Here is a 16,489-nt window from a genome sequence, read left to right as displayed (position 1 = left end):
CTCCCACCTGGATGCGCCACCTAAGTCGTGGTCTTCCTCTACTGCGCCGCGCGCCGTCCCTCGGGATTGGATTCAAAGACCTTCCGGGCTGCAGCGTTGATGTCCATCCGCTCTACATGACCTAGCCATCTAAGCCGTTGGACTTTAATTCTGCTAACTAGGTCAGTGTCGCTGCACAGCCCGTACAGTTCGTCGTTATATCTTCTCCTCCATTCTCCATCTATGCGTACGGGACCAAAAATCACCGGAAGAATTTTTCTCTCGAAGCATCCTAAGACGCTCTCATCCTTCTTTGACAGGGTCCAGGCCTCAGCGCCATAGATATGGTGATTTTACATGCTCGAGAGATGACTTTACTTCTCAATTGCCTTCTAAGTCCAAAGAAGCAGCGATTTGCAAGAGTTATTCTTCGTTTGATTTCAGCGCTGGTGTCGTTGTCTGCATTAATAGCGGTGCCTAGGTAGACAAAGTCCTTAACTACCTCAAAGTTATAGCTGTCCATGGGACGTTTTGTCCAAGACGTCGTTGTTCAATGTCCTTTTTTGATGACAGCATATACTTGGTCGGCCTTCATTGAACACTAAACCCATCTTCTTCGCTTCCGTCCCAATGCTCAAAAACGCTCCACTGACATCACGTTTTGATCTTCTAATTATGTCAATATCATCTGCGTATCCGAGTAATTGGATGGACCTTTGGAAGATTGTGACTCTAGTGTTGACGGTTGAGTTTTGCACAATTCTTTCCAGAACGATGTTGAAGAAGTCGCATTACAGAGCATCGCCTTGTCTAAAACCTTTTTTGACATCAAATGCATCGGTAAGATGTTTTTTTAATTCGACAAATCAGTTAAAAATAAGCTGTTTCCTGTCACGATATTTGAAGTCGACAAATCCAAACACCACACATAAGTACAGTATTTTATCGATTTAAATTTAAAATAAGATAAAATCATATTATAAGAAACTAATATTTTGATTTTTCAGACTTCCTTATAATCGTGTTGCACTGTAGTTTCTTAGAGCAACATGAGTTTCGATACAAAATCCATAAGGAAATATTGAAAACTTCATTCTACAACGTTTATCAAGAGATTTTGAATGTCCGGAACAACACATACTCTAGCTACATGTTTAAAATGCCTTACTTCTGATACTTAAGTCAAAACTTTTTTGTTTCTCTTTCAATACTGTCAATAACTCAAAACAATTCAAAAGAGCACGAGAGCTAATCAGTTATAAGTTACAATAATAAACTACAAACAACAAATTGTGTCTATTTTAATTCCTGCGTTATCAGAGTCAGAGTCTCTGAAAGACTACATATTTTTTTTATTTTTGGCGCCTCTCTACATTCACTCATCACTCACGATCATGAGCTTGAAAAGAGGTCAAGAATTGTGCCAAAAATTTTGAATAAACAATAAAAATAAATATTGGACAAAATATTTTTGTGTCAAAATATAAGAAAATTTTTATTAATTTCAACTTAATTTTAGAAATAGACAATATACATAAAACTTAATATAAAAACATCAACAAAACACTCTTCTCATTCTCTTTTTTGTTTAAACAAATTGAGAATTCAAAAAAATACTCTCGAACCTTGATGCCTTGAATCGGACGTTAGAGAATAATCGGTATAAATTAATCAAAAGAAAAACACAAAAGTTTAACATGAGCATAAAATTGTAAAATACAAAATAATTAATTAAACAAAATAAAACTCTATATTAAAGAGAAAACTATTGCACTCTCAAACGCATTTAACTATAGCAAAAGTTATTTGTTTTATTTAAAAATATATACATACGTATACAGAAAACGAAATAACAACAAATGAAAATCTGCTACACGCAAACGCTCAGTGGTTTTCGAGTGGTTGCATTTGATTAAGTTTAATACTCGTATAGCGATCTTTCCTAACTTGCTAATTGTTTACAAATTTCAATGTTAATTTAGTGTTTTTCCTTATTGTTTTTATTTATTTTAAAGCGTCTGTGTCTACCTTGGATAAGTTTTGATTCTATTTTGTTCTAAATTCATAAATGAAATAGCAAATAAATTAAAATTGAACAAAACAAAACATTAGTATCTTTCTGATGAAGTGTACTAATTGTAGTCCAGATGCATTTCCTTTTGTTGCTATAATAATATTAAAGTGCGTGATTTAAAATAATTATAATATATTGTTATAGCGACATAAATGTGTAGTAAAATTAATATGCAAAGATTTATATTGTGAGTAACTAAATTTACGTTTATTTGTGATAAATTTCTATAAGGAAAAATTAGAAAGTGATTACTTAATAGAACTTCTTATAAATACTTTAGTTCCTCCTTTTTTCTTATTATTTATTGGTTTTTATTTATAAAGAAAGGATTAATAGTTTACTTTTAACAAAAAAAAGTTGTGTGCTAAAATGTGAAATTGAGGCTTTTAAGACAAGTGCTACATACGATTGAGAGACACATAAAACTCTTAAGACTAAAGCTGCATAGATTTTTGAAGGTTATAAAGTTTTCAAGGTTATTTTTGTTTTGATTCTTTTTGTATAAAAAATAAAAGGTATACATATTTTTGAAACAGAATACATAATTATACATATGTATATGTTTTGAAACAAAGAAAACAATGAAGTATTATTTTATTTGTTTTTTGTTTCCATTTTTTCAAAATCTGAGAGTTTGAAGAAAATTTAACAATTTTACTGTGGAATTTGAGGAATAATAATATTGTTGTCAGTTCAAAGATAAGATTTTGTTTTTGCTGCCAGACGGGGAGATAAAGACAAGATTTAATATTTCTTAATAACAGAGGCATAGTTTGAGACTAAATGTCTTTACGAAAATTGATTTTTATTTTTGTTTTATTGAAGTTCACTTAGCTACAATGTTTGTATATTATTTTCATATTTTACTTTATCAGAAGATATTTTTGATGTCAGAATTAATTTCCATTACTAGAGACTTACACGCAACATTTGTGTGATGCGTGGTAAGATAGGAAGAGGGTACCAACTTTTTTACGTGAAGATGCTCATGGATGGAAGGCTTGTTAATTTCTTGAAAGGGTCAGTGGTCTCATCATATAAATATTATTCAAGCAATTGACAATTTTCTTCAAGTTATCAATAACTGCTTTACGCTAAATCTTGATCTAAAAATGTAATATGAGTGTTTTTTAAATGTTCATTAGCTTATTTTATATACCTACGAATTTAGTGATACTCAAGACTTTTCAGTGCATAAATATGAAAAAGATATGCGTTAAGTTGTCTGATTTAGAAAAAAAAGTCTAGTTTAAAATTGCAAGAAACATCTTTTTTTTTGTAATTTTCTTCGGTTTCAAAAGTAAAGCTAAATTAACTTACTTTTTTGATAAACATTGTTTTTCAGAAGATTAATAGCTTGTCATTCTTTTGAAGTAATATTGTGCGGTATCACGTCCATAAATTGATTAATTTTGGGTTTAATGTGTCAAGGTTTAAGAAATTATTGTCTTTAATAAGGGGCCCTACTAAGTAATTCGATTCTACAATGAAATTGCTCGAATTCGAAAAATTAGTACTTTGTATCTATTTGATTACTTTCGAACCAACGAGAATCGAATAGTTCTAGTAGTGCCAACTATATTCTTATAAACGAGGAACTACGTAAATCGAAAGTAGAATTCAAAACAAGGAAAAATCGCAAATAATAACTTTTCAACAAATGTGTTTGCGAGCGAAGTTTTGTTTGTTAAGGTGTAAGTAAAATGTGAAATATGAGTTCCATCTGTCACCCCAATTACACCTGGAATTCGTGATTTTTCCAAAAATAGCGTTTGGATTTTCGTTTATCTTCCTCATTCATATCAAAATTCATCATCAGCAGGGACATGACACTTACGATTGAAGTCAAAACTTTGGCAAGTATTCTGGACATGGTCTGCTGTGAAATTTCAGCGTTCTTGTTACCACCGATTTGGTTTTGTCAACCTCCTCTTGCCAAAAATTTCAATACTGCTGATAACTTAAAGATAATCCGAACAACATTTTGTCTTCTACGAGTAGTCATGTCGGATGATATGGTGTTAAGTAAGAACATAATTCCGTCTTTAGAAAGACGGTAGCTATTAGCAAAACTAAAACAAAAGTATGTATATATTTTTTATTAAGAATGCGTTAAAATATTCGACCGTATATAAAGGGGGATTTTTTGAAATCTATAGGAAATTTTTTCAAAAGAAACATAAAATTCAGAAAATGCATGAAATCTTTATTTGAATCGATAGCACGGACCATATAACTTAATGTTTGAATATTATTTCATGCAAATGTTGACCTTGGTTGCGCCTCAAATGGTCCATCCGCTAAGTCCGATTTTGCCAATGATTCAATGTTGTCTTCCGATGCGTCAATTGAAGCGGGTTTTTTTGTATGGAAATGAGCTTCAACATAGCCCCACAAAATATAGTCTAAAGGTGTTAAATTACACGATCTAGGCGGCCAATTGACCGGTCCCGAACTTAAATTAAAATGTTCACCGAACACGCCTCTCAATAAGTCCGTTGTTCCACGTGCTGTATGGCATATGGCACCATCTTGTTGAAACCTCATGTCATGCAAATGAAGCTCTTGCATTTTGGCAAAAAAAAAGTTGTATATCATCTCACTGTAGCGCTCACCATTCACAGTTAAGTTACGATTCGCATAATCTTGGAAGAAGTACCGTCCAATAATGCCACCACCCATAAACCGCCATTAACTGTGACTTTTTTTGGATACATTGGCAGTTCTTGTAATGTTTCTGGCTGATATTCACTTAAAAATCGACAATTATGCTTATTAACGTACCCATTGAGCCAAAAATGAGCTTCATCGCTGAACACAATTTTTCGGTAAGAAAGTGGACCACTGTATTTTGAAAGGCATCACACCTAAATCCCTCAGCAAAATTTTCCACGTTGTTGAGTAAATGAGGCCCCATTGCTGCGAACGGCGACGAATCGATAATTGATGGTCATCATTAACACTGGCTGATACAGCTGCGATATTTTCTTCTGTTGGCACTCTACGTAAGCGTGTTGGTATGTCAAACAATGTAAATTTGGTGCGTAATTTAATCACGATAGCACGAATAGCCGCTTCAGTAGGTCGATTAAACTGACCGTAAAATGGAAGAAGCGCGAGATGAACTTTCTTAACAGAGCACGCATTTTGATAATGAAATTCAATAATTTGCAAGCGTTACTCGTTTGTAAGAAGATTCATGGTTGAATTATAGACCAACCTGAAGATGTTTGACATTGAAACAAAACACGAAACGTGTGCCAGCTGTTTAAAAAAAATGTTGCTAAAAAGATAATTGCTAAAAAATCACCATTTATATGCACAAACCTTTTTTCGCTCAGTTCCATTATTTTGTAACTATCTCTTATTTTTCTGCATTCAATTTGCTCGTACCGTTCTTCATTTCCTTGCAAATTAAACCAAATTCCACCAGTATCCATGTTTTATAACAATTATTCTTGACCAAAATTTTGATGTTTTCTTTTGTTTTGTTTTATTTTTTAAACTGTCAAACAACTCTCGATACTCGTTCCAAACCACAACTTTTTTTGAAAACAAGTTGCTATAACCGGAGTCCGATTCTACTTTCAACGTAGTACGATTTAAAAATAGAATCGGAAATGAGTTTCGAATAGAATCAAAAGTAGAATATGTACATAGTAGGGCCCCTCTTTTGCGAAGTTCTATATACAAATTGCATAATGTTGGAGGCCGATTGAGTCTTAAATTGCGGACAGCAAACTTCTCACACAATAAAGTCATAATTGGCCATGTTGTGTGGCTTGTTGACATAACTTTGTTGGAACCACATATCGTCGAAATCATCATTTTCATTTTCAGTTCAAAAGCACATGTCATACAACATCAGCAACGACTTCCAATCTCTTTGAAATTTTGCACATATTTTTTTACCGATTTCTTCTTTATGAAATCTTTCTTTAAAAAACGAAAAGGTTTTAACCTCATACAAAATTGAGCTTCACTCAAAATAATTTTGTGATGAAATTGGTTTTAAAGTTGCTGTCAAAAACTCGGAATTAATTTCGTCATTTATATTTTAAATACTTATGTATGAACGTTCTTCGTTTCCAAAATAACTTTGATGGAAAAGTGTTTTACCGTTGAAACTCTTGTTATTGACTGAAGGATGTGTATGTACATAAACTCTGTTTAAAATCTTTTCTTGTATTTTAAGATTAAAAAATGTTCTTGCCAAAAAAAATTAGTTTTCAAAAATTTAAACGCCAATTTGTATTTAAAAATCGTTAAAGTGTCTTTTTTTTATTTTACTTTAAAAATGTTTTTGGCATGCAGGTTTGAAGTGCTTATAAATATACGCGAATAGGCTCAAAACCTTTATTTCCAAATTTGAAGTCAATCGACCTAATGCTCTGGGCTGTAGGGGTAAGTACAGATAGCTAGACGAACAGGGTGGAATCGGGGGACCCACTTTTTTCGAATTCTCTACCATCGTGATGTTATATTTATTTAAAAACTCGAGCTCGAATGCAAATTAAATCAATTCTTCGATTTTCATTTGGAAAAGTTCATCATGATCTTTAAAGAATGCCCTTCCGAAGGTTAACATTTCAGAACCCGTAAGGGCAGAACATTAACAAAGAAAATAAATCACAGTTTCCCCTTCATGTTGGTGTCCATAGCTACGGCAGTGAGTATTGTCAGTGATACCCAGCTTTTTTGCATGCAATGTCCGGTATTTTCTATCACAAAATGTTGCCCTTTCCATGATGAATATTAATCCTTTCGCAAGTAAGCTATAAAGGTCTGAACCTTGCAGTGTCAACTTATCAGCACGTTTATTTTCACTAAGACCACTTAGACCTGGAACCCAAAAAAGAGTGACACGGATGTTGATTTTGAGGCAAGAAAGTTCCGACATTGTTGGGCCAGTATAGAGAATGTTGTGGCCAAATTGATAGCCATAAAAGCCATGTGGCTGTCAGTGCAGATAACAGTTTTTGTTTAAGTTTAATTTGAGTATTTTCATGCTTCTCTAATTGGTATCTATTCCGCTTGGGATACATCGGTACAATAAGGTAGCCGAAAAGACTTAGAGACATTTAAGGACTCATAGAAGATTCTCGACCTAACTAAACACTCTATATTTGACCTGTCAGTAAAGATAAAAAGGTCTTTCGTAACCCCTAACTTAAATATATTTACTGAGGTTCAAGGCTTGAATGCAGTAGTTGGTGTTTTATGCAAAAATATCGCTTAGTGTTGCCATGCCCATAAAGTCTGGAAAACCAATAGTTTGATTCTTTAAGCCGTGCTGCACGATACTGAATGTTTAATGTGTTTGTCTACTGGTAAGAGGTGCTGAATATAATTTTTGGCATTTTTTTTACAGGATTGAATACAATGCAAACCATATTCGATTTGCATGACCAAAAATAACGGCAAAAAATACTGCAATGGCATAAAGAATTTTTGGTCATTTTTAAGAAACATGAGGAATTCTTCGTCTTTCTCGGTTCCTACGCTTGTTGTCAACGACACTTCTTTTGTTAGCTCTATTGATAAAACTTACTTGTTTGCAGGGCAGTTTGCCAAAAATTCCACCTTACCAGATAGTGTCAAAGCTTCCCCAGTTCTTGAACGTGTAAATGATTCTATGGGACCAATCTTTTTCTTACTGGAACTGTGGCGATAGTTCTTAAATATCTCAACAATCATTTATCCGCTGGCCCAGATGGTATCCCGCTATTATTCTAAAGAGGTGTTCTTCTACGCTAGCAAAACTACTGCGTAAGCCTTTTCATCTATTTTATTCTTCTGGCCCGTTCCCAGTAGTTAGTTGCATTTGTATCTTCTTCTCCCACAAATTATCGACCAATAGAACTAACGTCCCCTTTCTTTCTAAGGTCATGGAAATGCTGATTACAGTGGAACAAATCTTTACATCGTTTTGGAGAAAGTAAGACTATTGCACTTGATATTTCAAGGGCATTTGATAAAGTCTGGCATCTTGCTATTTTGGTATTAACAAATCTCTTCTTCTTTGGATTAGAAATTTTCTTTCTAACCGCTCAATTCAATTTCTTCTGGATGGATTGAAGTAAATAAATGCTGGTGTGCACAGGGCTCCGTTTTGTCTCCGACCCTTTTCCTCATTTTTATAAATGATCTCCTGTCTGCTGTCTTTTAATTCAATACATTGCTTCGCTGACGATAGCACTCTTAGCTTTTCATATTCGTTTCCAGACTCACAACCCTCCTCTTCGGATGTGGAACTGCAAGGGCAAAGTATGATAAGCTCATTAAATTCCAACCTACACAGCATTGTACAATGGGGAATTAAAAACCATGTGGAATGTATTGCTTCGAAAACCCAATGCTGTTTGAGATATACCCTCTTTGCCACTATCCATGAGAGGCACTTGCATCAACGTAACTTAAAAGTTCGACATCCTCGGAATGTGCATCAGCAACCACGTTTTGTGGAGCGATCACATACGCGATGTCGCCAAAAATACCGCAAAATGTCTATGTTTTTTGAGAAGATTCAAGAAATTTTAATCCCCGTCTGATCTATCTACAATATTAGAAACTTATATATGCCCAAAACTTGAATATAACTCTCATCTCTGGGCTGGTGCTCCAGTAACTTATTTAAGCCTCTTGGACAGTATTCAAATAAGAGCTTTTAAAATGATTGGCGACATTAACATCATCAACACGTTTACGTCACTTGACCATCGACGAAAAGTTTCTTGTCTCACACTTTTTTACCGTTATTTTAATGGACTATGTTCTAGTGAAATAGAAAGTTGCATTCCTCCCCTCAAACATTTTAATCGTAATACCCGCGGTTCTAGGAATGCCCATCAGTTTACCCTTGAAGAGATTCATTTTTTAACCGTACTATGCGAATGTGGAATGCCTTCTCACGCTCTATCTTTCCCTGTCATTGCAATGTTCAGGAATTCAAAATCAATGTACATCGACAACTCCTATCCAACCCGTCCCTCTTTTCCTAATGCTCACACTGTGTCTTTGGCATATTAAAGGTATACAAAGCTCTTTCATTTGTCGCTAATTATAAAAAAACTAGCTATTCTTTGAACCTTCCTTAGTTTCTCGAAACTGTATTTCTTGTTAAGCACAGGTCAACAAACAATCGACCCATAGGAAAAAACATGACGATTAACGGTTGTGTACGTAAACATTCTCATCTTCGATTGGAGGCCCCACTTTTTACTTAAAGTTTTTCTACAGAAGTAAAAGGCAATGCACGAGTTCTTACCTAGAAAAACTCCTTTGGAGTCGTAGGAGGACAAAGACAGGATTTGACCGTTCAGTCGGGTAGCTGCTGGTTATGAGCTACAATTTATTGAACTAAAAATTGCACATGCAAAAATTATAACTATACTGGTATACAATAAAAGCGCTCTTAAGGAAGTAAATTACCACCGTACACTGGGGCGTATGTGTAACTTTTTTATACACATAATTTATTTTTTAATCTATTTTAATTGTTGAAGAGTTTGAGTTCAAAATTAGAATTTAACTTATGTTTTTTTTTAACATGAACTTATGTACACATATGCATGTACATACGTTTATAGAGTACATAAAGCTTACTTATGAAAACGATTTTTCACAGCTGTTTCATTTCTCTTAAGAACATTTAAACCTTTTGTCTATATCTACTTATAGTCATTTCGTTTAACAAATTCTTGACTACTTCTTGGTATTTTCTTTAGTAGAATTAAGTCTTAAATTGGCAACGTTTTAAAATCATCAAATTTAAATTAAGTATATAAGGAGTATATATTTAACTCTTACGTAAAAAAAATAGACAAGAAGAAAACATCATTTGAAGTAAAATAATTTTAGATTGTAATTCATGGAAATACCACACAAATTCACAAAAATTTACAAAACACAAACGAAGAGCTTAATTTTTCTTCCAAGAAAATTCATCTGAGTTTAACGAGGCGTATGAGTAATATAGGTACGCACTTCTAGAACTTCTACGTCTAACCAAGCATTTAAAAACAAACTTCTTCTTTTATTTTAATTGGTTTGGTTCTTTTGTATGGAATTCTATCTGCTCAAAAAGTTGTATTAGTTGAAAGTTTAACCATAAGAATTTATTTTATATTAAAATAAAAATTCTTAGAAATTTTCTCAAGTGTTTTTTTTGTTTAAATTTAAAATACTCTAGAATTATGTATGAAGCCTCAGATTAAAGATTACACTCAAAATATATTATTTATCAGATTAAAAACACAATCTCAATTCTTCGTATACTCGTTATATAAACAACTTGTCTTAAATGCCTTTTACTACTTTAAAACATCAGAAACTATAAAAACCTACACATATTTCAATATAATTTGCAGAATACGTAATATATAGTTAAAATCCAAATTATATACAAAACAAAATTTTTATTAATATTATTATTAATTATTAATACAGTATAATGGCAGAAATTACATCACAATCGGGACTTCGATCAAAATTGGGAGATTTGGTTGAAAATAGCTCATCGGCTCTTACAGAAGCAACTGAAGTTACAAAAGGTCTTAGAAATGTTGTTGGATGGTTAAAACAGGTCACTCTCTTGCATTTCTAACAAAAATTAAAAACAAAAAAATTTAAATTATTATGTGTTGTATGTGTTGTGTACTGTACCTATACCTACCTACCTACCTATACATACATTTTCACTGTTTTTAATTTGGACTTATTTTTATTAATATGAAAATTTGGTCATAAGTAAAAGTAATCATTAAATTGTTGTGTAACTATGTTTGTTGTATAATTTGTAACTTCTTATAATATTTATCCAATTTTTGTTAATTTCCTCAATCGTTGTAACAGATGTCTATTGTCTTTTTAACTTTTTGTTCATATTTTTATTTAAAAACAAAAATATTGTCAGAAAATAAATGTTGGCATATTTGGATGAAAGGTGTTGTTTGGTAATAATTTGTAACCAAGTTCATACATAGATGTGTAAACCTATTTAGCACGATTTTTAAATGTTAAGCACTCTCCCACTTATCACATATCTCTTCTTAACGTAATAATTATACATCTTTTGGTTTTTATTTGTGCGTCATAAGTTCTAATTGAAATGTTTTACAGATCATCAAAAAACCTTAAGAATTCGTTTGAAAATGTTTTGAAAACAAAAATAAATATTCAATGGTTGTGAGGTATTTCATGTTACCCAAAAAAGTTACTTTTTTATTAAACATACCTTAACTAGTTCCCTTAAACTTATATACGAACTAAAAAACTTGGTTAATTTGCATGAATGCAGGGCTTACAACTGTGAGCCGTGTTCTTATTTGCGTGTAGTGTATTATTAGACAAGAATTCATATAGCTTTGTGCTAGCTGCGGATATGAAACTTTTGTTCAACTTTTTATGTGCTAAAGGATGATGGGAATATCGGTTCAAAGACCCTTATAGCGTGACAGTATTTTTACTCGCATTATTTTTTATAGTTTTTCAAAATATTTCAATTGTTTGTTTATGAAGGATGTCATAATTTGTCATCATAAAACTTAATTTGACAGAATTAAGATTCTACTTATACATTTTTTGTATTTTAAGGGAAGAATATGGTAAAAAAAATAGTTCCTTGAACTTTTGAAGGGAAGAATATGGTAAAAAAAATAGTTCCTTGAACTTTTCAGTTCAGTTTTTATTTTAAGGACTTCCTTTTACTTCTTTTAAATGAATGATGATTAAGCAATACAAAATTTTAACTAAATTTAGTCAAGTTCTTAAACTTAAGTGAGAAATCTATTGAAAACTGTCTACAGCTTTATTTATGTATGTAAACGGTGATTTTTTAAGAGCTTGAAAACTTTTTTTAAAAAAAACGCATAAAATTTGCAAAATCTCATCGATTCTTTATTTGAAACGTTAGATTGGTCCATGACATTTACTTTTTGAAGATAATTTCATTTAAATGTTGACCGCCGCTGCATCTTAGGTGGTCCATTCGGAAAGTCCAATTTTGGGTAACTTTTTCGAGCATTTCGGTCGGAATAGCCCGAATTTCTTCGGAAATGTTGTCTTCCAAAGCTGGAATAGTTGCTGGCTTATTTGTGTAGACTTTAGACTTGACGTAGCCCCACAAAAAATAGTCTAAAGGCGTCAAATCGCATGATCTTGGTGGCCAACTTACCGGTCCATTCCTTGAGATGAATTGTTCTCCGAAGTTTTCCCTCAAAATGGCCATAGAATAGCGAGCTGTGTGGCATGTAGTGCCATCTTGTTGAAACCACATGTCAACTAAGTTCAGTTCTTCCATTTTTGGCAACAAAAAGTTTGTTAGCATTGAACGATAGCGATCGCCATTCACCGTAACGTTGCGTTCAACAGCATCTTTGAAAAAATACGGACAATGATTCCAACAGCGTACAAACCACACCAAACAGTGCATTTTTCGGGATGCATGGGCAGTTCTTGAACGGCTTCTGGTTGCTCTTCACTCCAAATGCGGCAATTTCGCTTATTTACGTAGCCATTCAACCAGAAATTAGCCTCATTGCTGAACAAAATTTGTGGATAAAAAAGCGGATTTTCTGCCAACTTTTCTAGGGCCCATTCACTGAAAATTCGACGTTGTGGCAGATCGTTCGGCTTCAGTTCTTGCACGAGCTGTATTTTATACGGTTTTACACCAAGATCTTTGCGTAAAATCTTCCATGTGGTCGAATAACACAAACCCAATTGCTGCGAACGGCGACGAATCGACATTTCACGGTCTTCAGCAACACTCTCAGAAACAGACGCAATATTCTCTTCTTTACGCAGTGTACGCATTCGTGTGGTTGGTTTAATGTCCAATAAAGTAAACTGAGTGCGAAACTTGGTCACAATCGCATTAATTGTTTGCTCACTTGGTCGATTATGTAGACCATAAATCGGACGTAAAGCGCGAAACACATTTCGAACCGAACACTGATTTTGGTAATAAAATTCAATGATTTGCAAGCGTTGCTCGTTAGTAAGTCTATTCATGATGAAATGTCAAAGCATACTGAGCATCTTTCTCTTTGACACCATGTCTGAAATCCCGCGTGATCTGTCAAATACTAATGCATGAAAACCCTAACCTCAAAAAAATCACCCTTTATTTGTTCTTTTAATACAAAATATATGTATTTTCCAATCTATGACGTAATTTTTTAAATGGTTTATTGAAAATTAAATAATAAAATAATAAAAGTTGATTGTTTTTGTTTGAAAGAAAGTTATTAAGGGTATTCCAATAGGCGTTAGGTTTTTTTCGCCTAAATTGAAAAATGTCGAAAGTACTCAAGACAATTTTATTTAAATTTTGTTGTTGTACGATTTGGGCAAATTTACTAAACCTTTGGGCGTAAAAGGTTTGTTGGGTTTTAAGAAATTTCAAGTAAAAAGAAACGTTTGGTCCTTTTTTCCAATAAAATAAGGCCAAGGTCTTAAAAATCGCCTGATAACTTTTGTCACAACAAAATTTCACAAAGCTCAAAATCAATTGTAAACTTCCAAAATAAATTTTAAAATATCATAACACCCAAAATACGCATTGACATACCGCCCAAAATATGTCATGTGTTTCAACATTTGAACATTTCAGAACCTTAAAACTCAGAACGTCAAGAAACCGAAACAAATATATTTGCCCTTATTTCATTTTCAGAAACCTGAAATAAATGGTTTGCTTGCTCACAGTGTGAGCACCCAGCATTGTCTGACATTAAATTTTAGGGTTAACGAACGGAACCTTTCGAGCTTTTTTCGCCAAAAAATAGTTGATGATTTCGAAATCCAGTTCTCGGAGTAAATCGCTTTCAATGCTCAGGAGAGAAAGCTTCGATAGTTGGTTTTGTCCCATCGTGGTTCGAAGCCTATATTTTATAGTTTTTATTTTTATAAATAATGAGCTCTCTCCAGTGAAATTTGTTACCATTCAAACCAAATACATTCTCAATACAATTTTGAGGTTTGAGAATGTAGCTCTGAAATTTTGTTTTTCGAGAATTTGGTATTAAAATAGGTCCGGCGATTGATCTGTTCCATAGTCCTTTTCCTTTTTGTATGAGTCAATCAAAGACACAAATTGAACCAACTCATTACCAAGATTAGGCTCTGGATCACGCGTATATATTTTTAACAATGTGATTCAGGAATCCAAATCTCGAACGTACAGCCTCATCGGCATGCAATCTTTCAGTAAGAGAAACGGATAGCTGGTCAATTACTGGGATGAAGGTGGATACCTTGGGTGACACATTAGCATCTTGTGCTATCCCGCAATCGAGCGGATTAAAACCTCACATTTCTCGTTCTGGTGTGGGTGCGTAATTGTACATATCATCAGTATGGGATATTTTTTTGTCTGCTTCCTCGTATTTATCAAAATCATTTCGTTTGGATTCCACGAACGATTTCAATGATTCTAGTGCACGCATTGCTGATTTAAGAATAATTTTCGGGTCTTGCAACATCTTGTTTGCAGCGTTGAATCACTCCAAGATATCGTTCCAAAATGTTGTAAACAAAGTGGTTTCGAGACTACTCATCTTCTTTAGAAGATGCGTTGCTTCATTCCTCAGGATGTCTTTTTGCTATTTATTGGAAGATATGCTGGTTAAAGCTTCTTCGATTTCCGAATAGCCGTTGACTAATTCTTTCGTAGCTTTAGCTCGACAAGACCAACGAGTGTCACTGAGCTTTTTCAAGACTAAAAACTGGCCGCTTTCTTCTCCGATAATTTCTCAACCAGAACTCGGTGCCGCTCTGTACTGGCTGTGAAAAACGTCTACGAATTCTGCACGAAATCAAAGAATTGAACAGCTGATGGACTAGTGTTAGCAGATGCCTTTCCCACTAAGTTCAGAGAAAGCCCATAACAACGTACGAACGCCGATACATGATTTTTCTCCAAAATAAGAGCTTATATCCCCTTATATTTGCCACTCATTTTTGCAGCATTGTCATATGAATGGCCGCGGCAATATATTTCAGTTAGTACCTTATCACCCATAGAACCGATTGGGGTACTCCTCAAGATGGGTAGTAAATTGGAAGTGCTTCTTATCATTTCATTTCAAAATTTTCCGAAGTCTCTATTGTGTGGCACCCGTTTGTGGAGGCTTGGGGGCTTCTGCCCCGGTTGCTCTCCCCTGAATTCGGTCATGTATTGTGAACCATGGTGCCCCACTGGAACCCTCCTCTACAGTGAGCCCAAGCAAAGGGTTTTTATGAAGTCATCATTTAACAAAAAACAAGAAATTTTTTGAACGTTAAGACATTTCTAAATTTGGGTGATATGACATTCTATTTGTGACTTTGTGAAGTTTCTATATTTGGACTTTATGTCATTTTATGATTTGGGTTAGATGTCGCTGGGTGATAAGACATAAGAAACAATAGAAATCATAACCGTCGTAATGCCCATAATAAGTGTCAGAAAGCGCAATTCCTATGTCATAAAATTCAAATTAAAAATTCTTTTGGGAAAAATGACAACTAGCAATTTGGGCGTTCTTTAATTCAAAAATTATTTGGGTGTTTTTTGGCTGCTTTTTTTTACTTTTTGGTCTTTGTGACGAATTTGGGCTTTATGACATTTAAAGATTTGGGTGTTATGGTTTTTAGCGAACAGACTTAACGCCATAGCAATAAGAGTTCTCCTTTTGAAAAGAAAGCTATTTTTGCAACTTTCATATTTGAAGCTGACATCTTTTGACATTTTATAAGCAAAAACGTCATTGCTGAAAAGGGAACGATGCATTCTTAACAAAGCTTTGAAATAGTTAACATTTAATTCACAATAATGATTAAAATTTTGTCACAGTTCACAAAACTAAAGGTTGTCCTGAATTACCTTCTTGTATAGCAATATTGAAATTGATGGAAAATTAAAGCTGTTAAGACAATTTAAATATGTAAAGAATCAAGAAAACGTATACATCGCTCAAAAAGAATTGAGAATATTGCTGAATCGCTTTAGCACTCAGTTTTGACGAAATCCCAAATTTTTAAGTTTGTCGCCGATCTTTGGAATAAGGTATTCTACAAACGATTTTCAACAGTATTTTGCTTAAAGTCTAAGGTTAAACACAAACAGGCTTCAGCTTCGGCTTCGCCTGACGGTTACGAATTCAGCCATAGGAATTCAATGCATCGTAAGGAAAAGAACGTAATGTAACGTAATGTGACTCCAAATGAAATCTCTTGTTCAATTATCTGAACATTTGCCTTGTCTGACAGCTCAACAGCTGTAAAAAAGTCAACAAACAAAATACATTTGCCCATCGATGGATTTTCATTGGTTATTATAGGCTGTGTAAGCTACTTCCGCGATAAATTAAATTTTTTTGATTTCAAAACTCTTACTTTTTTATTTTGAGAAAGCTACTAATGACAGAAGTGCCATTTAAGAAATGTCATATT

The 16,489-nt window shown here is 33.7% G+C and overlaps 1 protein-coding gene across 4 annotated transcripts in view; it reads left to right on the top strand.

Annotated features, from left to right (window-relative positions):
* Nucleotides 1-16,489, top strand: part of LOC129950247 (5'-nucleotidase) — a 69,934-nt gene that overhangs the window by 46,307 nt on the left and 7,138 nt on the right. The window contains exons 1-2 of one of the 4 annotated variants that reach the window (XM_056062119.1): nucleotides 1,788-2,240; nucleotides 10,502-10,637. The exons of 1 other annotated variant lie outside the window; for it this stretch is intronic. In XM_056062119.1, the coding sequence (XP_055918094.1) occupies nucleotides 2,206-2,240; nucleotides 10,502-10,637 (171 nt within the window). In that variant the 5' untranslated portion in view covers nucleotides 1,788-2,205. Of the gene's footprint in view, nucleotides 1-1,787; nucleotides 2,241-10,501; nucleotides 10,638-16,489 lie in introns of those variants that run through there. 2 more of the 4 variants (XM_056062120.1, XM_056062122.1) reach the window with 2 other exon arrangements.

This window comes from Eupeodes corollae, chromosome 3 (assembly GCF_945859685.1).
Source record: "Eupeodes corollae chromosome 3, idEupCoro1.1, whole genome shotgun sequence".
In the NCBI taxonomy this organism is placed as follows: domain Eukaryota; kingdom Metazoa; phylum Arthropoda; class Insecta; order Diptera; family Syrphidae; genus Eupeodes; species Eupeodes corollae.
Note: the sequence above shows the minus strand (reverse complement) of the source record. Positions and strands in the feature narration are given on the sequence as shown.